Raw genomic sequence first — 20,845 nt, 5'->3', positions numbered from 1 at the left:
TACCCCAGTCGTTAATACCAGTCAAGGATTACTGCAGCTGAACCATGCACTGCATCTTCTACCCAGAAGTTCGGAGATTTCCACAAGCTTTCTATTTCAGTTTACCTACTGTACCACTGTGAGATTTGCCCACTATATGCAGCAGTGTTTAACCATACATCTGGTGTTTTCTGTCATAGATATATTTTTCTGCACATACAGCACATTAAATGCATGACAAAGTATTTTACCCGCTTTAAACATTTCACTGATTAAGAGGAAACAAATTCAGACACAACAACATTAACACCAGTTTCTCACATAAAATACTCATTTTAGCAATATAGGCTTTTCTTACAAATGGTATAAAGCGGACTATAAAAAGATCCAAACAGAAAGCCAAATCAAGTATTACATAAATCAAATGTTCAAGAAGGTTAAATTAAAAACACACCCATAGATTTTACTGGTAAAGATTTTGTTAGCTATATTAGTATTACTTAAAAAAAAAAATTACACGTAATTTAAATTTACAAAGCATAACAACTCTGTCAGTGAATGTTATCACTGAAAAACATGAGTCCAAGCCAATCTAAATTCTCTCAGGGCTCATATTGTTGTGACAATACCTCACTGTTAATAAGGCTGTTCAACTTTCTGCAACAAAATCCAAAACACTTTTGAAAGATGTTACTGATGATCTTCGTTTTTTTCTTGCCTCTGTAAAATGGCGATAAAAGAAAAAGTATCAAGACAAATGTTGACACAAACCACGGCACAACTTTAGAAAACGTTTCAGTAGAAAAATGCTTGCCACTGAACGCTCCCACACATACCCAAAGCACAGCAGAAATGCTGTCTCCTCCATACACAGATAGCATCTCTGTGTAAGGAGTGTACATACTAAACATGGTGAAAACTGCCAGAGAGATTTTCACAAACCATCATCAGAAAAGAGACAGAACAGAGAAAATACCAACTTCCTAATAAACACAGCGATTAATTTAGAGTCCTTAACTGAAATTCTTATCCGCTTTGTATCCTGTCAGGCGGCACTGGAAGGTTCAAAGGCTCTCTAATTATTTTCCCAGTTTAGTTCTCTCTCTCCGAGCACAAGCCCTGATTGAATTACATCGGAGAGCACTCTAATGCTTAGCGTGCACAGCACTGAACTGACACAAAGCACAATCCTGTAGGTTGCAAATTCGGATAGCCTGTCCTGTGTTTGCAAGTCAATTCAGAGTCAAAAGCTAAAAACTGAGCTAACAGCATATATGCTTAGTAGAAAATTAAATTATGATTACTTGCAACTGTAATCTGTAGTATTTCTTGGAAATATCAACACTTGTCCGTCCTTTCTGAAATGGATAAGACCACAAAATTAAATTCCAGTGATTACCCATTTTTTTTACTCCACTCAAAAGACAGTTAATTTCTTCGGTTGTGAAATCTTTTCTGGTTCTTCTTCTCTTGTTTGAAGTTGTTGTGTTCACGTCCAGGGAATATATTTCATTGTTCTGCAAATATTTATTTTGTTGTAATTAAAAATTATGTAAATTTGCATACTATTTCACATTTAGAAGTAGCGCATTATTACTGCCAATACAATCTTCAGTAGTTCTAAAGAAATGATCGCCTTATCAAGATAACAGTGGTTCTTTGAGATTTCTTCACTGTCACCCACTTACTGAAATACAGTGTTTTTCCATGACCTGTACCTTCATTTCTGTCATGCCTACATAGTTCCTACCTTTAGTATGTTTACTCCTTTAGGTTTCTGTTATTTCTACACTATGCAAGTTTTCATTAGCTCAGGAAAAAGCATACCTCCATATCCATTATTCAGAAAGGAGTGTCGGTTGAAAAATGCTTAACTCATTTTAGGGATAAATCAGTATGACTGGAATAGAATCAATAGAGAGGAGTATCTTCTTAATAAGGTTCACTTTGCTACTGGGCTTCTGTTAAAGGTGACTTAAATGATGAAATTCATAGTGATTTTATTTGGACATTTATAAACTCATGAGTGTATGCTTAGGCTTTGAATAACTAACCTCATCTTTGTCACGTGAATATATGCAATTTTTTTTTAAGCGCTGACATTGCTGGTTGCACATTTCTTTGACTCTCTGTCTCTTCAAGTTAGCATCTTGGGTTTTTCTGAAAGCTATGAAATTGTGAACAAGGCCACTTAGTTACTTTAAACTAACTGAATTCTACTGTAAAACTGAATAGAGTGTTGTAAAGGAACATTTCTTCTAATGAGCTTGAATATGTAAATGTTGCTTTATCAGTAGTATCTCATTTTCATTAGATCTTTTTCTCATCGGATTATTTATGCATTGGAAGCAACTAGCAAAAACCAGAAATTAACTCAACATCAATAATACTATGATTGAAGGTACAAGAACATATCTATTTAAATTCTTAGCCATTTGTCTCCAACAGCAAGCACAGGTGCTTTCCTCAATGCCCTGACCTAAATGCAAAACTTGATCTTTAAGTTATGCTTATTACAGAATTAACTTTCTGGTAATACTCACACTTTGCATATGCAGGTATCAAGTTATAGTCGTCAGTCAACCTAGTATTTTTACTATGTTCATCTCTATTTGAAGTATCAGATTTGTTTCTTCTAACTGGAGTCAAAAGAATACCTTGAAAAAACAAAACAACAAAACATTATGTATCTTTCTTAAAACACAGGTAATGTTTTAGGAATTAGAATTTAAGAGAGAACCATCTTTTGAGCCATACTACTATCTGGTCTTGGAAGAAAGACTGGAAAAATTCAGTTTACTTCAGAAAATGTTTACTTGAGAAAGGTAATACATTAGTGTAATGGGCTCTTGAGATGAAATAAAGTTGGAATTTTTTTTTAATTTTAAAAGACCTCCATGGCTATCGTAGCCAAATTGATTAATTTCTGAATCTGAAGGAGGAAAAAAATTTAAAAAAAAAAAAAAAAACAACTACTAGATCTACTTTACCAGAAGTGAATTAAATAAAATAACAATGTAAACAAGGCTTTTGGAAATAGGAGACTAAAAATAAATTCCTGATGGGTGGGCTGATTTTTGAAAAAAGAATGTTTTTTAAAGTAGTATTAATATTTCAGAATTTAAGTACTGATTTAGAGAGGTGCTTCAGCCTACTTTAAAATTTCTGGTCATCAATCATAAGAAACAGTATTGGTTACTAGTTGATGAATGTAGTAATGCATGACCGTAGTTGGAGCTCTGCGGGAAGTACCCACAAACACCACATTCTGAAGAAAATTCCTTGTGAATTATGTAAAAAATATCTATCTGCAGAGTAAGGAAAAAAATTAAAACCATTAACTTTTTTGCTACCTTACTGAATAAAATACTGTAAAAGATATGTACTCTATTTACAAATGGACAGTTGTGTATTATAAAGAATACCAGGTTTTATGGGCAACTGATGGTTCTGTAAACATAGGGTTCCTAACTGCACTGCAGAAACGGATGGAACTTATATTCACTTTTCCATCTCTAACTCATTAATAACATCTTATTAAACACCTCATAATACAGGACAGGTAAACAGATCTCCTGTACTTAACTTTCTGATGGGTTGTTTTCAGTTACTTGCTCTGGTATTGTTGTATACATTAAGGTTTACCCTTTTAGCCATTTAGCACACAGAGACCCAAGTCCTTAGGAGAGCTCCAAGCAGGAACAAAACAGGTGTAACAGGACAACATGGCTGTATAACAGAGTGATGCTGAATCCAGGAATAGGCAACGGTACTGTGTTCTGATCCTGACTATACCTCTCCATTTTAAAAATTAATGCCACAAAACTGAAAAATAGCAGATGGCATGGAAGTAATATGACAGGACTCAAAGCAGTATGTACAAAGCAAGTGCCAGATAACCTCGTTGTGAACTAATATGCATAACACAATTTCATGACTACAGAATATGCATTTTCTGGCCTATTATTATACAGGTTTATCACAGAATCCACAGGAAAAAAAAAAACAAAACAAAACGTAATTCCCTATCCACAGTGCCCATGGTAAAGTCCTGCAAAATAATTACTTAAGACAGTAAGGGCTTTTTGCATTAATTTCCAAACCAAGCCCTTACTTTGGAAATTATCCTTTTTGCTCCTAGAAGTTGGTATTTCTGTATGCAGTCTTTTTTTCTTCACTGGGGTCAGCAGTATTTCTGGAAAATATAACATGGATACCAGTACAAATGCCAGTAAGTAATAACTGTTTAATTTTCAAAATGCCTTCTTTAAACCAGAAAAATATAGGATGCACTTTTATTTAATTCATTAAGAATTATAAGCCTCTTACATCCATAAGTATGTAATATTAGAATGAAATGACCTTGTTATGATGTCATGCATCCATTCACACCAATTTCAACTTATTATGTTCCCTTCTATTAGTACTTGACTAACTTCGGCAAACCAGAGTCTCATCAAAGCCTATAACAAGGACTTATCACTGCTGCCAAAAAAGACACAAGATCCTCAAAATGAAAGTGGCTAGTTCTCATCTCACTTAGTATAAAGCATTGATATGTAAAATTGAATGAGTTTACAAGAGCAGAACAATCAGAAGCAGACCAAAATAAGTTCAGAATTTTAAATACAATTTAAAACAATAGTTACCACTACTAAAAAAAAAAAAACAAACCATAATTACCATCATGAGCTGCATATCTACTGTTGTTACAAACAGCCAATTTGCGAAGTTCCTTTCTATATCTTTCTTCAGCTTCTAGAATGACTTTGTGACGGTCACACTGGTATGGACAACTTTGCAACATCTTGGTAAAGGTTCTGCTATTGAAGGACAGTCCTCCTGCTGTACAACCTGGAAAAAAAAAGGGTATTGTAGAAACAGCAAGCATGAATGCTACGGAAGCCATCGAAGGCCAGTGTTTTATTTTGCTCCCTACAATCTACAATTTGACCTCCAGTTTTCCATATACAGATCTCAAGAGAGGTTACACTTTTACAAATCCTTGAAAATACTTACTTGTTTTGTACTTGTTCTCTAAAAAAAAAAAAAAAAAAGAAAGTGTTTTCACCATGACCTTTGGGACCAAGTTACACTGCACTTCAACTCCAGAAGGACTAAATGAGGCACGGATCATCTACAGAAGTAAAAATATTAGTGAGATGGGAAGAAAGCAGCCTCAGTTCCCTTTGCACAATTATCCAGGAGCCAAAATATGAGATGTCTTTGAAACTTTCTCTGTGTTGTAACAGTTATCTGTATTAACTTGAATAAATAATAAGTCTAGCTTAGGTATGAATTTCCTCAGAGGAAGCCTTCCTGTTCGTTTTTGAGGACATTCCTAGGGTAATTTATGGTTTAGTTATTCTTGGATGTTCTCACAGTTTGTTACATCAGCTGAAGGACAACTTCTGCACTGTAAGGAATTGTAAGAAGGGTGCTGCTACATATCTGCAATATTCTAGCCTAAGATAAAGCAGTGCTAAAGCTCAGGTTGAACTTAGTTTGACAACTTGGGTTCATATACCTAAATGATGTTCAAAGATGGGTTATGGGCCTGCTTTTTTTTTTGGCTTTTGGTGGGGTTTGTTTTGTTTTGTTTTTAATAAAGAGATACAGGCTTGATTACAAAATTCACTTACAAATCCTGAGTACCAGCAGCATCCTTATAATCTACTGATAGACCATGTTCAGGAAGTAGAAGATGGGGTAACTGAGGGCTGCAATCATGGATTACTATAAAATTGACTGCCTGTATTTAACAGCAGCAAGGCAGAGAAAACAGAAGGGCTGCAGAATAGTTAGGAGGCTTAGCAGGGAAATACATAAGGGAACTTAGGAGGGCTACATGTTTTTCCTCCCTCTTTCCAATCAGAGAAAGGAGGAAAACGCCCGCTCTTAAGTGCTCTTGTAAGTAGTATGTCATCTTTTAAGCTGTTGTGTATTCTGTTTGTTAATAAACCCACATTAAAAGAAGATACATGGACCAAAACTGGAATATGCAAGCTTTATTTCAATATTTATGTTTTATTTTAGGGGCAGAAAAAGGAAAGGAAGCAGTTAAGAATGAGGTAATACGTAACTGAATAGATGTGTTAAAATTTCTGTAATGTCAGCTCAGTTACTGCATTGCTGACTCTTTAAGGCTTCTTTTATGGACTCAGGAAAGAAAGACCTAAGATAATACTTACCTAAACACCTTAAATCTGCCGTTTTATGGGATGCAGATGTAGTTGAAGTACTTTTTTCTTTCTTGGTTATCTCCGAGTAGAATGAGTGCTGATCTAAATTAGGAAGAAAAAAAAACCACTAAGAAAATGCAACCTATCCTTTGCTGTGGTAATCATGCATCAGCATACCTATATTCAATTCAAAAGTCTCTCTCACAGGTAGGTTCCATCCCCAGTCTTACAAGTACAGAACAAAACCAGCATCCTTACACATTTTCTATTAATGGCTTTCATTGTTCAGTATGGATTGCACTCAGACTAAACTTAAAACATTTATCTGTAATACATTCATTTGAATAATTAAAATCAATTAAAAAAGAAAGCTAAAATATGTATTAGAAGAAAAGTAGAATGAATATTCTCCTGGTAAAACTGTGTACAGTATAAAATTCCAAAACTATGCAAACAGTTACAGGATATTATACATAATGTACTCTGTTATTTAATGACAGATAACACCTGATAAAAAGTAGTGATAAAAGTACACAAAACTAATTAAAATCTCATTAAGAACAAAATTATTTAAGAAAGGAATATGTTTAGCTATTTGTACCTGATGTGCATGTTTGTTTCATATTTTTAACAATCTCTGCTGGTTGTTTAAATAAGTGTTCACTGGGAAGATTAAAATGTGAACAAATTAAAAAAAATTAATCAAACTTCACAACACACGTTTACCTGTAAATTAATACACAGATTCCAAAGGCAAAACAAAATACACATTAAATATATAAAAGATAAAACTCTAAAAAATTTATTCTAATTATCCCAAGGTACCGGGCTTGTAGTATCCAGCATATAATCATTGTGTGTTAGAAATCTGTTTACCAGAGATCTGTGATTAGCATTCCTTGCAGTGCTGTCCAGCATGTCTGTTCCAGCATTTGGAATGCAGTGCTTTCAAGGGATGCTGGTTTCCAGAGTCATTTGCAATTCTGGTTCACGAAAAGATTACTTAGCACACATAAAACTCTCAGTGTCTTCAAAATACTGCAGCCTTCACCAGATGTAGCAATTGCTCTAAAACATAATTGATTTTCTTCTTTCCTTACACTGATTAACTTTTATGCAACCAACATGCTCCTATGATATGGTGATCATGCACTTTTCTATGTCATTGACTACTTTCGAATGCTGCAGGAGCAAGAAGCCTAACCCATGGTTATGTCTGGGTAACTCCTGTTTTAACACAAATACATATGCAAGGAGAGCACTCTTTTTTCCCCAAAAAAATTAATTTCTTAATAGTTTTGTGCTTCAGAGGTCAGAACAACAAATAAAGAAGCTGTGTGAAATTATGCTGATCAGTAGCAAAGCAAAATTTACCTGAACATACCACAGAAAATACCCTAGGCTCTTGGTAATTTCTGTGGTAGTTGCAAAGTTACAATGTAATGCATGCAAGGAAACTGCATAGGAGCAGGGTCCAGCCAGCCACATAAAAAAAAGCACAATAAAAATGTGGAACTCAAAAAAGGAGAAACATAGTTTTGTTCGTACTCTCTTGTTGCCTGTCTTGAGGGATATTCCAGATATAAATTCAAGATAATGGAATCTGTATTTATCCTTGCAAGTTGCCTATAATTAATTTTTTGTTTATCAATACGAAAGATAACCATGAGAAGCAAATGAAGAAGAGGAAAACAAGCATTTGTGTGAGGGCAATGAGCAAGAGAACAGTGAATGACTAAACAAGGCTGTATCTTTCTCTTCCCATGCAGGGAAGCAATTGAATATGAAGGGAGAAAAGCAGGGGGGAGAGCTTTTTTCCCTAGTTTGTAGGTACTCCAATTTCAATTTCTTGCAGAGCGGTTCTGTACCTGCTGTCTTCCTAGTAAGTGCATATTACATAATTCTCTGTGGTTTCATCCAAGATTTGACCCACTGGTTTGATCTACTAAATCGGTGAGAATTTTGAGGCAAAAACTATGGATGCTTTTTCATCACTACGTTGAAGGCATTAGAACATGGCCTGTAATAGGCTCTCTGTAAAATCTGTCAGAAGCCTACCATTCAGAGAAAAAGATCAGAAGCTTTTATTACTACAATGTCTATAATCTTTGATCTGTGATGTCAAAACCACTTCCACAGAATATTCTCTAGTGAGCCACCAAAAGGCCATGTCCTTTCACTAGGAGAAAAAGACATTGTATGTAACAGATAATAATAATAGATAATAAACAGATAATAACAACAAAAGGCTGACAGTCAATTTGGAAATTACTAAAGAAAAGCAACTTAGTATTTCTGCTTAGATGTAAGATACTTACCTTACCTGAAGAATAGACTGATTTTTTACACAAGCAGTTTTTTCATTTACACTGTGACTTTGAAGTACACTGTCTGTTTGCAGTTCATTATTTGAACATGGAATATTACTCTGTTCACTTTGTCTGGTAGAAGCATTTACTGAATCCCTAGTGTTCACTATTTTGTTTTTCAGTGAAGAAGAATTTACAGATGGAGCAAGAACCTGATCATATGACTTAGAGGTCAGCTGTCGACAATGTACTTCTTTACGTGTTCTTTCTACGTAAGTTTTTGGATCAGCAGGATTCACTTCATGGTATTTTGATGCTTCAATATTGGCTTCTGAAGAACTGTCTACAAATACTCTTCCTTTCACTCTTTCCTGTATTGAAAAATACTAGTTAGTGACTATACGAGCGCTATTAAAATATTAAATAAATCTAGTAACAAGATTAACTAGGATAGACCAATCTAATTCGGAAGGTAGAGCAGATTCCAGAGAAGCTTCAAAAACCCCTGATTGAGAGCCAACAAGACAGCAGTGCTGCTGGAGGTGCTGAAGGGGTAGTTATTAAGTGATAGTTCCAGGATGAAGCAATGGATTTGCTACTAATAGAATCATAGAATTGTTTAGCTTGGAAAAGACCTTTAAGATCACCGAGTCCAACCGTTAACCTAGCACTGCCAGGTCCACCACTAAGCCATGTCCCTAAGCACCACATCTGCATGTCTTCTAAATACCTCCAGGGATGGGGACTCAACCACTTCCCTGGGCAGCCTGTTCCAATGCTTGACAACCCTTTACAAGGCACTTCTAGAAATGAAAAGATTTCATTAACTTAAGATCCAGCTAAATAACTCAAAAACTTGTTGTTCCACACCCAGAGATACCAAGTAGTTATACAGCACAAGGAAAATACGAAACAACTTTATTTCAGTTTATGTTCACATTTGCCATTATCATCTATCCCATCATAGCTGTACAATCAGGGGTATTTCATGCATGCAAATATTAAAATTATAGGTTCAAATGATCAGCAATTAAAAATAAATCCAGCTCTTGTTTCTCCAACCGAAATTATCTCAATTTTGTAGAAAACCTGGTTTTATAATAAACTAAAATGCTTCATAAAAATACAGATGCTTGCATTCACTAAGTGCCCTGCATACTCTAACTTTGTATGATATACAGTAATGGTAAAAGTTGCAGGTTGTAGTTTCACATACATCCAATGTTTTCCCTACTTTTCTAACTCCCACTGAAATTATCTTAAGGTTTTACTTTCTATTTCTCCCTAAACTCTGGAAAGGTTTGCTTAGTTTTATCCTAATTTGGTAAATAGGCCAACCTTATCGTGTTCTTCTTCAATCAAGTTTATTCTGTGCAAAATTTCGTTTGCTTTCTTCCAGTAGTCTTGCAGACTTCTTTTTCTGACTTGCACGTCCAATTCTTCTGCATCGTTCACATTTAATGAATTATCATTTATTTTCAGAGACAATTGTTCAGCTTTATAAAATATAAAACAATATTAATATTCCAAATTTTATCAATGAACACCTTAGTAAGTATTTCTTATATTTTAGTATGCTGAGGGACAGCCCCAATAATTTAATGCAAAGTACAATCTCTGAATAATAATTTTTATATAATTTAAATTTACACATAAATGTTCATACACTTCAGATATAAACTGCAGTTACAAGGGGTGAGCTTGCAATTATAGTTTCCATAAGCTGTTTACACTATGATGCTGTACTCTAAAAAATTACTTTATCATGGACTTCATTCTAACTCTGTATGTCCTTTACCAGTACGGGTCTCTTTTTTTTTTTTAAAAACAACCCAACTCCATATTAATGGCCACTGAAAATCACCACACCCCCTCAAGCTTAAACAAAACTCTCAGTTGTGTTTTCAGTACAAAAATGTAGATACCTGCTTTTTACTAATTATCAATTGCATTATACTTTATATGCTTTAGAGATTAAAGGACAAGGTGTCTTTCTGTTTCATTGGTAGTATTATACAGTTAATTAAAAAACCCTTAAAACAGGATACTTCTCAATACTTTACAAAATACTACTTTAAAAATAAAGATCCAGATTTTTTAATATTGCAAAATAATTGTAGTCATGGTGATTTTGGGCTTAATTATCTACTGGTTTAGTCTCTATATACAATGGTACATACCCAGAAATAAGAGTACCAATTCCACGTTAAATGACAATGTTAATATTTTGCACATAGTTTACAGATGGGAAAGCTTTTAAGAACTGGTCCTACATATATAGGTTTCACAAATGCATTATTGCAACATCATTGGAATTTTCACTTCTCTTTTTTCTGCCCAAATGCCATAATCAGTCCATGGTGACAAATATGCAACTGCTCTGCAGAAACCAAACATCTCTTGGAGTACACAGAATTACAAAGCTGCTACAGTTAAAATAATTTAGAAAGTCAGCAGAACTTAAAAGATGGAAATAATCTCTGTAATTTTTAAAGCAATAACAGTAAGCTTACTCATTTGTTTGCAGTTTTGCAGCACAAAAGTAGCAGCTTTGTTTAGTTCCTCATCCTGAGACTCGGTTAATACCTGAATCATAAGTGGAAGACCATTGTTCTGGAGCAGTTCACACTGGTTTTCTTCTGAAATAGGACATTGTAAAGGAAAATAGATTGGTTTCAGCCTCATACACACCTACAGTAATTTTAGAAACTAATACTAGTAACTTTCAGGGAAATTCTGAAAAAGAGATTTGCATTATGGATCCAAGCATGCTGTAATGACCTACTACCCAGGTTGCAGCAGAAGCGCTCTAGATCATACAGGATGATTTGATCGTACCTCAAAGTTCTTGTAAGAAAACTGAAGGAGGACTGAGACAAATGATATGATGGAGATCCAAACTCATTTAATTGTCACCTAAAATATTTGAATTATGGCTTCTGTATTTCTTTTCCTCTGGTGTATACTCCTGAAGTATATATGCTACATTTATGTAAGCCTTGAGATGCAGAAGTATCAAAAGCTTAAAATTTGTAATTAGCAAAATAGAGTTTATAATTAGCAAAACTCTAATAGTATTTCAATCCTGGTCTAGCTAATCTGTTCCTCGTTAACTATGTAATTAGCTAATTTTTTTTACTGTGATCTCATTTGCAGTATGTATTCATAAAACTGACAGCTTTCTAAAAATAGTTCTTTGTTGTCTAAACTTGATAAAACAAAGGAATCAACAAAAGATGAAATATGATTGTTTTGTCAGCATTGACATTTTAAGAGAAACTTTTCTTCTGTTGGTTGAATGATACTTCTATTTGAAAGACATTTTCTATTAAGCTTTGTTTCAATTAATTCTTCACAAAAAAAGTGTCTTTTAAAATATCACTTATGACCTACTGAGCTAATTATTGAACCTGTTACTGACATTTAGAGGATGATAATCAATCAGAATTTTTGAACATTATCACTTTTTCTTGCGTTTCTGAACACACGTGAGAAAAAACAGTAGTATAAATAAACAGTGATCAGTATCTCACAATTCTGTTTGCTTGTACTACCACAAAATACCAACTTAAGTGTTATATTTTCACTAGATATGCTTGGGAAAGCCCTGAGGAGCCTGGCAAAAACACTTCAGGGTTACCACTGCTTATGTTACTTCAAAAACAATACTGTTATATAGCTTTTTAAAAAATTAATAGCTATGTAAACAGTGGACAGAAGCTGTATATATCAAGGGCCATTAAAATAGAGCTCAAAAAGATGACTTGGGTATGTATGTATTATAGTAGTTTTCAGGTCTGGATGAATTTTACCCTGTGACACCTAAGCCCAGCTCTGAATTCTTGCGTAATAGTCTACTTTTTCTAAGCTATTAAAGATACTATCTGCTAACAGGTTTTAAAATTTAAAGATGGAACATTATAGCAAACATTTTTTTTAATATTAATATTACATTATTTAATAGAACTTTCCCTCATGTTCCGGTCTTGATGAAATTACACCATTGAAGTAGTTAGTGTATGAGGATTTAGTAGAAACTGACAGAAAGAAAAAAAAAAAAATTCCTACCACAAACTTCAGTACAGTGTCCAATTGTTAGAATAATACTAATTTTTTCTCCTGTATCCAGAGTGTCTTTGGACAGCAGCTTCAGTAGCTCTGATACAGTGTGATACTTCGTCAAGACAACACCCATGGCAGCTATTATGTTAAAAATAATTTGAAGAAAAATTAACTAGATAGTAAGTATATAGGCATCATGCAAGTATAAACTGCTGTTTTTCAAGGGAACTCTGCAGACCTCTAAAAGCCTTGGGCCTGCACAGTCCTCCTCTTCTCTCTCTTTCATTTTAACATTTCAAATTACCACATCCCTCCTGGTGCAGTAATTCTGCCCATGCTACTCCCTGCATGCAACACTGCCCTTTCTCCCAGATTGTGCTGTATAGAGATGTGGTAGAAGAACTGATAAACAAGGGCTTGGCAACGTGCAAGTTTTGTAGACCTCTGCTGAGTTTCTCCACATCCTTTATCAGCTCCAGAATAGAGCAAGAAAGAGTAGAATAGGGTTTGACACATAGACTCTTTGCCACAAAAAGAGCTAGGAATGTTTCTGGTAGAGGGCAACGTCTTCCTGAAACTGGGAACACCACTGCTAGTACAGACGGGCTGAAACTTAGTCCTGTCACATACCAACTTCTTAACTAGGTTCAAAACTAGTGCAGGTACGTGCTTTGAAACTTTTTTGAACTTCCGTTAGTGAGCACTTATGGCAGAAGTGTCAAATGTAATAATCATGGCCAGCACCACAGATTCATCAGGCTTACAGGTTTCTCAAAATCTTCTGATGGAATACACAAAGACCTCATTAGGACAGCACTATTGAGACAGTAAGCGAGAGTAAAGATGTGTTATGCAGACACACACACTTCTTCAGCTCCACACCTGAGTAACTGAAGCCTCTTTAAGCTTGCAAAGCTTATTAGCTTAGGCATAGCCCTACAGAAACACAGCTCTAACTACGGGATCCAACGTGACTGCCACGCCCAGTTCCCAGCTTTACTTACACAAAACTAGCTCTAGTAACTTACTTTTAATTTTCAGTACAGTTTAAATTCCACTATGGTTATTTTAGCAACAATGGGAAAGTAACCCACCACACATGAACTGAATCATTCCCCATATACACGATAGTATTTTTAAAAAATCTGCAATATCAAATGGGATGTATATAACTTAATTGCCTTTTAGCATCCATTCATATCACTTTTCCACCAAAACCAGACTTTTAAAATTGCATTTTAAAATTGCCATATGTAAAAAAGGGTAGTGGTCTTTTCACTCACAGTCATTAGCAATGCAGGCATCCAGAGTCTTTGTTACTACTACTGCAAGTTTTGTGCTCGAGTGACTCATACAGGAATCATGCATAAGCTTGACAAGAACTTTAGCTAATGTATCCAATCCTCCAACAGAAACAAAATATTTCTGTACATAGGCTTAGTGAAAAAAAGAAAAAATGTGTCTTAAATAATTCAAGTTGCAAATTGCTTTTAGCATTTTATCAATTAGGCTCATCACAATTTTTCTGTGCATGTATTAATCATGACATTTCCACCCATACGACAGAAGTTGGATATTTATTAATCTCAAGACGTGTAGTAATTGTCTTATAAAATAGTTACAGGAAACACATGGCCCTAATACACACATACAAATGGCAAACATTATGCCGGATTTCTATCTAAGTCACTGTTCTCAGAGATGTAATAAATGACTTACATTTGTAAAATACTTTTAATCAAAACAGTTTCCAAATAGTTTTTACTGACCTTACTAAATGTAGCCAGTTTATGGCTATTTGTGGGCTTAAGCACAAGGCAGTGTAAGTAAAGATGGTGGCATAGCTTTTTCAGAGTAAAGGTGGTGGAAGAACAGCAAATGAATTTGCAGAGATTGACAAAAAGAAACCAAACATTTAACTATCAAATTAAACTTACTTTTACAAAAGAAAAACTTGAAAAAATTTAAAGCTTGAGCTGCACTTACAGTTATTTGCAACTGTGAGACCAACAAATGAACAAATAGGACGAACTATCTGAGGCTCTGTGCAACTTTCGAGCCACTCCTTGGCATATGGAAAAACTGAACAGCAAATGTTTTGATTATCTTCTGGAAAAGTAAAAACAAATGACCCCAAATCAAAACGTAATATGAAATTTCAGTGGAACATTAAAACTGAAAACAAACTGTTGTCACTTTGGAGAAATACTTTAAACTGTTTTCACAATTTTAACAGCAACCCTTACCGCTCTGAGGATTGTTAACACAGGCACAGAGAGTACTGCAGACTGAAGACCACAGCTGATAGCACTGATTAGTATTTTCATCTGACAGATTCATCTTGGATGTGGAGAGAGTTGTTCTGTTAAGAACAATGCAAACAATTCCCAAATAGTCAAGGAAACCTAAGTCCTAAATAGTCTATAATTTTTCTGTTTGAATTGCAACTGTTTGTTTACCTGAATAACTGTAGCAGAAGAGCAATGCAGCCTGTATCTCTGACATAGGTTTGCCCACTTTCTAAAAAAGAACATATACAAGACTCCGAAGACACATGCAACTTGAGACAAAATCTTAATGTCAAGTTTAATTTACATATATACATTCTATTTCCATTTCCTAACCATATCTCCCCCCCCCAAAAAAACCAAAATCACATCAACACATTGACAAAAATGTTCCATTTCTTTCTATGCCTATTTTTTCTATACATTGTCAGAAACTACTGGTTTGCATTGTATTTTTTTTAAACTATAGTTTTATTTTTAGAACTAAACCACTTTCTGCTATTTAAAGAAATCCCAGTGAGCGATGATCTACTTACACAATTCAGGTTCAGTTACATGCAACCATTCATCTTTATAAATTAACTTTACCAAACCATTACTTACTGAGTGTTCCAAATTTCTGTACGGCAAATTGGCAAATAGAAAAAAGTGGTGTTATAACACAGGGAAAAAAGAAAACAAAACTACTTACTATTATTTGAAACCAGCGCTAAGATGACATAAACAGACATTCTTTTCAAGCTCACACCAGAATCCTTATTAATTAAAAATAAAATGAGGTCTTCAAACAATGCAGATGTACACAAAGTTTGTTGACAATAAACTGAAAGCAGAAAATAAAAACCATTATGTCCTAAAGCAAGCCATTCATAATCGTAAATTATTTTTGTAATACAGTAACTAGAGTCTCAGTTACGTCGAGTATGTGGTGAGTGGAAACAAAACAGGACTATAAAGCAGCTGAGGGCTTCCCCCTGTAGTCAGTTCTAAACCAATGAGGGCCTAGGCAAACTTTGGAAGAATCTGTGAGTCATTTAACACTTCCTGCTGAGGAAGAGAAGTCGTCCAGCTGTCTGGTATCATAAAGACATGCTGTCTACACAAATCAACAAGGTATTTCTCAGAATCTGGAGAAGGACAGTGAAACAGTGGCAACTTTACTGCCCCTTGCTTGAGCTGATAATCTTGTAATCTGATTTTTTGAGACAAAAAAAAAAAGGGACAAAGCACAAGCAAAAGTAATAACATGAGATCATAACTCGCTCAGAAATACAAATAATATTACTTATTATTACCATTACTCTCTATTATAATTCCTAATGTAAACAAAGCCGCTTCCTTTACTATGCAGTGAACACTTGACTTTGCAAGATCATTTATAAACATCAGACCACCAATTTCTTGAAAATATTTGCTTGCTTCACCTATAACAGAAAAAAGAACAAAAATCAAACTTTTGGTTTTGTTTCTCTTTAAAATGAAAACCTTCCAACATTTTATAACTTCTCAAGCCTTGTATCCTTTAGATAATTTTTTTTACAGCGACAACCAGCTTCTTAACATATATTGTGAACATAAATGATTGCATTGTTTCTAAGGAAAAGCACTTCTTACTGTTTTGTTGACAAATTGAATAAATAGTGATCAAAGCCTCTTTCTGAGATACAGGGCAGTCCATCTGATATTTAAGGCATTCAAGTAGTAAGTTCAGATCTGTTTTCATATCTAAGAGCGAACACAAAAAGCTTCATGAAAATTGTTATCTTTTCTTTACATTAATCTATTTAGTATTACCATAAACCTGCCAAAAATGTAGTATATATATGTATTTTAAAGAAAAAAAAATGAGCAAAAATGGAGTACGCCACTTCTATTTATCTATAAATAACATACTTAACCTAATATTCCTCTCCACAGTTTGTTATTTGAGCATGATTTCCTTTGCTAAAGCAACAGTCCCCTTTTACTATTTCTGGCTCTTAATTGCTAGTAATTGTTAGAAAAAATGATGTAAATTACTAAATACTAAATTTGCAATTACAAGGTGCATTGTGTTTTTAAGTGAATAATACAGAACCATGAAAATATTCAGAGTGAAAATACAACTGAAAAATCTACAGAGTGAACAGGGAAAGAATCCAACAAAACAAGGCTTGCTATATGATACTTAGTTACAGAAGACTTAATCACTCACCACAGCAGCTAGAATCCTGAATCAGGTTGTTAGGTTAGTACGTTAACACAAGCATTTTTTGGGCACCTACATACAACCCTAGGTAGGTAAACCACTTCGAAAATCTGTTTCTTAGTCTTTTGGGTATTAGAAAAACACTTATTTGATAATTATTTGCAACAGTAATAGCAGATATTGTGTATTTTAAATACTTGTAAGGTTTGGGGTTTCTTAAAGAAGTTAAAATACAATAAGAACGTGGGTAAATATTAGGAAAAAAAAAAAAAGTGACGTTTGCCATTAGATTTGCCCTTCAGCTATCCAATACAGAATCAAAAAATTTGGCAACAAGGAAAAAGAACATTTCCCCGACAGCTCACCACCCCATGACAGACCTATCACAGTCTACTAAAACTTTGTAAAATTGATGCAGATATTAAATGACAAATTATATTAGGTATCTTACCACACTGGTTTTTCTGCACCTTTTGAATTTCCATTTTTGGTTGTATCTCTGTTCTTGTTCTACAATAGCAAGGAAAAAGTGTTTTCTGTTCAGATTAGCAGTGTTTATAATATCATATGCAGTCTAAATTAAATCGTTTGTCTTAAAATACACTCTTTCCAGTTTTCCTCTCTCATCTGACAAACACACAGTTTAGTATGTTCTTGCATTGCAAAGATTTCCTTTGCAAATACAGTATTTTATAGTAACACTGCATTTGTAACTATTGTGTTACTATCTTTGGAAAGTTAACATTTTGCAGAAATCAGGTGATTCCACATTACCATTGTGGGGCACCAAAAATGTCCCTGTCATTAAAAATACACCTAGCTCTGTGTCGTTTATCACAATAAATCTGATACCATTTTCCTTACAATAGGTTGCCAACTTTGTCATCAGCCAACTGGCAGTAAAACCACCAAGTAATGTTATGTAGAGGATCAAGCGTGTCTGACATCCACTATAAAACCTTCAGCCTCCTACTGCTACTCAGTGAGCCACTAAACCATAACTATGTTGTATTGATCAAAACCAAAGACAATGAGCATGAACTGAAACATTATTTCTTAAACTAACAATTTGAGTTCACCAAAGAAATTATCACATTACACGAACCATGTAAACCAGAAAAAAGCACAGTATCAATTCTACGTAAACCTAGTGTGCCAGCATCTGAGAGTTAGTCAAGCAGCAAAGTGAAGTTCATGTTTGGAAGCAGAAAGATGGTCCCTGAACCGTGCCTCAAGTCCCAAACACAAAAGGTTTATGCAAGTGTCACAGTAACCTATTTTAATCTCTCAAAACCAATTTAGTTCCAGGTAGACACTTTGAATCAGTGATAAATCCAGCTTAATAATGGATTAGTTATCCTTCTCAAAGTAGAACAAAGCCTCTAATAAATATCAGTGTCATCTTAATGAAGACAGCCAGCCCTGCTTTCCATTTAGAGTTACTGATTGTCCCCATTCCTTTGCTGCTTCCATTAGTGCAAATGCTCCATATAGATCCTTACAGTAGCATTGGTGAAGCATGTGTTTTGAAAGGGAAACTTCAAAAAGAGTTCATCCTCCCTTACACTTTCAGAAGTGACAATACATATGCATTTCATTTTCTTGCAAATCTAACACTGCCACAATGGCAGAAAGCTTGCAAGTCTTCCTCACCTCTTTTTGCCCCTACTGATACCACCCTGTCATCCTAAGAGAAAACAAAAACTACCTACATATTCTTTAAGAAAAAAAAAGGCTGTAAAAATCAGCTCACTTTGGAGCTAATTTAATTTAAGTTTAATTAAATACACATTTATACAATTAAAGAGCCTTTACTATAAGCAGCACAAGGTTTTTTTAAACACTATAGAAAGGTATGTCTTGACCTTAACTGGATCTTTTTCTTTTGCAACATACAGAAGGTACACAAAATAGTATTTATAAGCCAGCCTACATTAAAATGCAAATAGCTCGCTCTGTTGTTGCATCACAGGGCAAAGATGAAAAGATAAATAACAGGATTTGCTGCAAAAGACTTCTGGCAAATGTTGGATATAAAAGAAAACAGATTACCTCTTCCCCATCGGTTATGGACAATAGCCCAGTAATATCCCTTCAAACCTCAAAACACCACTCTTCAGAAAAGTACAGATATATTCATCTGTGTGTTTGGCAGCATTAGAGCACACGGCTCGAACATTCAGAAAGAGCGACCCAGGAGGTCAGCGGAGCTCACGCGGAGGCTGCCGGGAGTGTCCCGTCCCGTCCCGTCCCGTCCGGTCCCGTCAGTCAGGGCCTGGGCCACCGGCCTCGCCCCGGCGCCGCCGCCCCAGGGCGGAAAGAGCCGGTCTCAGGGGCGTTTCTCCTTTTCAGAACCTATGGTCAAATCCTGTACATCGGAAGACGTCTGGATTGTTGGTGTCCTGTTGAACTCAAATTCACACCAGCAGCTGACGATGCGTGCGCTAACTTTGGAGAAACACCGTTCAGTGTAACAGGCCTTCGAAGTCTTCCAGTGCGATTTTAGCATTCATCCCATCCCTCCTCCCTCTCAGATGAGCCATGTATGATTTATAGCTCATTATCAGAGTTCGACTTTGAATGATAGAATCGTTTAGGTTGGAGAAGACCTTTAAGACCATCCAGTCCAACCATTAACCTAACACTACCAAGCCCACCACTAAACCAAGTAAGGGTAGAGTAATAATGAATTTCATGTTTCCTGGCTTGGTGGCTGGATTATTTTTTACTGGAAGTAAAAACTAGGAATCATGAAGGTTGGAAAGGATCTCTAAGATCATCAGTCCAACCATCAACCCAACACCACCATGCCCACTAAACCGTGTCCCAGAGTGCCACGTCCACGCGTTCTTTGAACACCTCCAGGGATGGGGACTCCCACCGCCTCTCTGGGCAGCCTGTTCCAATGCTCGACCTGCTCCAACGCTTCAAGTAGACATCGTAACAAGTACTCCAGATCATCCCAAATTAAAAAGGAAAGAACATCTAAAAGATGAAAGAGCAAAAAGCATTCTTCTGCCAGCTTCTGGGAGGGGTGGGGAGCATCAAGAGGACGGGAAGCTACCTGTCGGTCCGGCAGTAGGAGCGGTTCTGGTCAGCCACGAAGACGACGCCGGCCGAGGCGAGGCCGGGCCGGGCCGCTGTGGCGCCGGGCCCCCCGCGCCGGCCTGAGGGGAGCCGGACACCGCGCAGCCGCGCGCGCTTCCCGCCCCGCCGCGGCGCGCGCGGCCGCTGGCGCCCGGCCCCGTCCCCCTCAGGAGCCCCCGCGGCGGGCGGGCGGGCGGGCGGGCGGGCGGGCAGCGGGAGGGCCGGCTCCGCCCGGGCAGCGCCAGGGCCGGCTCCGCCCGCCCGTCCCCAGCGCTACCCCACCCGCGGCGGGGCTCCAGGACACGGCTGGGGGAAACCACTTGGTGGGGAGGGCAGCTCTGCGTTCCGGGAACCGCGCCGCCGCCACAAAACGCGGGTAGCCGTCACTTGACACGCCAGGCGCAAAAAAAGAATCTTTCACTGGGTGAATGCAGCTGAAAGAACCAAGCTTCCAGGCGCACAATCCCTTTCCCTAACGTCCTTGAACTCAGTGAGAGGTAGTGCAGCTTTCCCTAGCTCTTCCCACCGTTAGATCCTCAGAGCATCAGCTACACCAGCCTTCTTCAACCTTTTGCGAGCCCTCCCCCCTCGCTCTGGAGAGCAGCTTTCATGAAAAGAATTCAGCTCTGCTGCGAACCAGGTAAGCCAATTTGTAAATGCAACTTACCATGCCAAAGAACAGCTGCTGCTTTTTTTCTTTCAAAGGTGAATCAGAAAATTCTAGATTTAAAAAAAAAAAAATTCAGGAGT

The 20,845-nt window shown here is 36.4% G+C and overlaps 1 protein-coding gene across 7 annotated transcripts; it reads right to left on the bottom strand.

The window, feature by feature from the left end:
* Positions 1 to 1,057: 1,057 nt before the first annotated feature.
* TERB1 (telomere repeat binding bouquet formation protein 1) lies at positions 1,058 to 20,801 on the bottom strand. Of its 7 annotated transcripts, none has more exons than XM_075715796.1 (20): positions 20,763 to 20,801; positions 17,460 to 17,518; positions 16,435 to 16,545; positions 16,116 to 16,244; positions 15,512 to 15,643; positions 14,992 to 15,052; positions 14,779 to 14,894; positions 14,519 to 14,641; positions 13,816 to 13,968; positions 12,539 to 12,670; positions 10,984 to 11,109; positions 9,809 to 9,966; positions 8,480 to 8,841; positions 6,763 to 6,824; positions 6,171 to 6,263; positions 4,663 to 4,833; positions 4,094 to 4,174; positions 2,523 to 2,636; positions 2,034 to 2,146; positions 1,058 to 1,496 (listed from the first exon to the last, which is right to left on the bottom strand). In XM_075715796.1, exons 2-20 carry the CDS (start codon positions 17,491 to 17,493, stop codon positions 1,269 to 1,271), a joined length of 2,499 nt encoding a protein of 832 aa, XP_075571911.1. In that variant the 5' UTR covers positions 17,494 to 17,518; positions 20,763 to 20,801; the 3' UTR covers positions 1,058 to 1,268. The 7 variants fall into 7 exon arrangements, with proteins under 7 accessions (XP_075571911.1, XP_075571910.1, XP_075571913.1 ...); XM_075715795.1 differs by lacking the exon at positions 20,763 to 20,801 and adding an exon at positions 19,061 to 19,241; XM_075715798.1 differs by lacking the exons at positions 4,094 to 4,174; positions 20,763 to 20,801 and adding an exon at positions 19,061 to 19,241.
* Positions 20,802 to 20,845: the final 44 nt, after the last annotated feature.

Source organism: Pelecanus crispus, chromosome 8 (assembly GCF_030463565.1).
Source record: "Pelecanus crispus isolate bPelCri1 chromosome 8, bPelCri1.pri, whole genome shotgun sequence".
Taxonomy (NCBI): Eukaryota; Metazoa; Chordata; class Aves; order Pelecaniformes; family Pelecanidae; genus Pelecanus; species Pelecanus crispus.
Note: the sequence above shows the minus strand (reverse complement) of the source record. Positions and strands in the feature narration are given on the sequence as shown.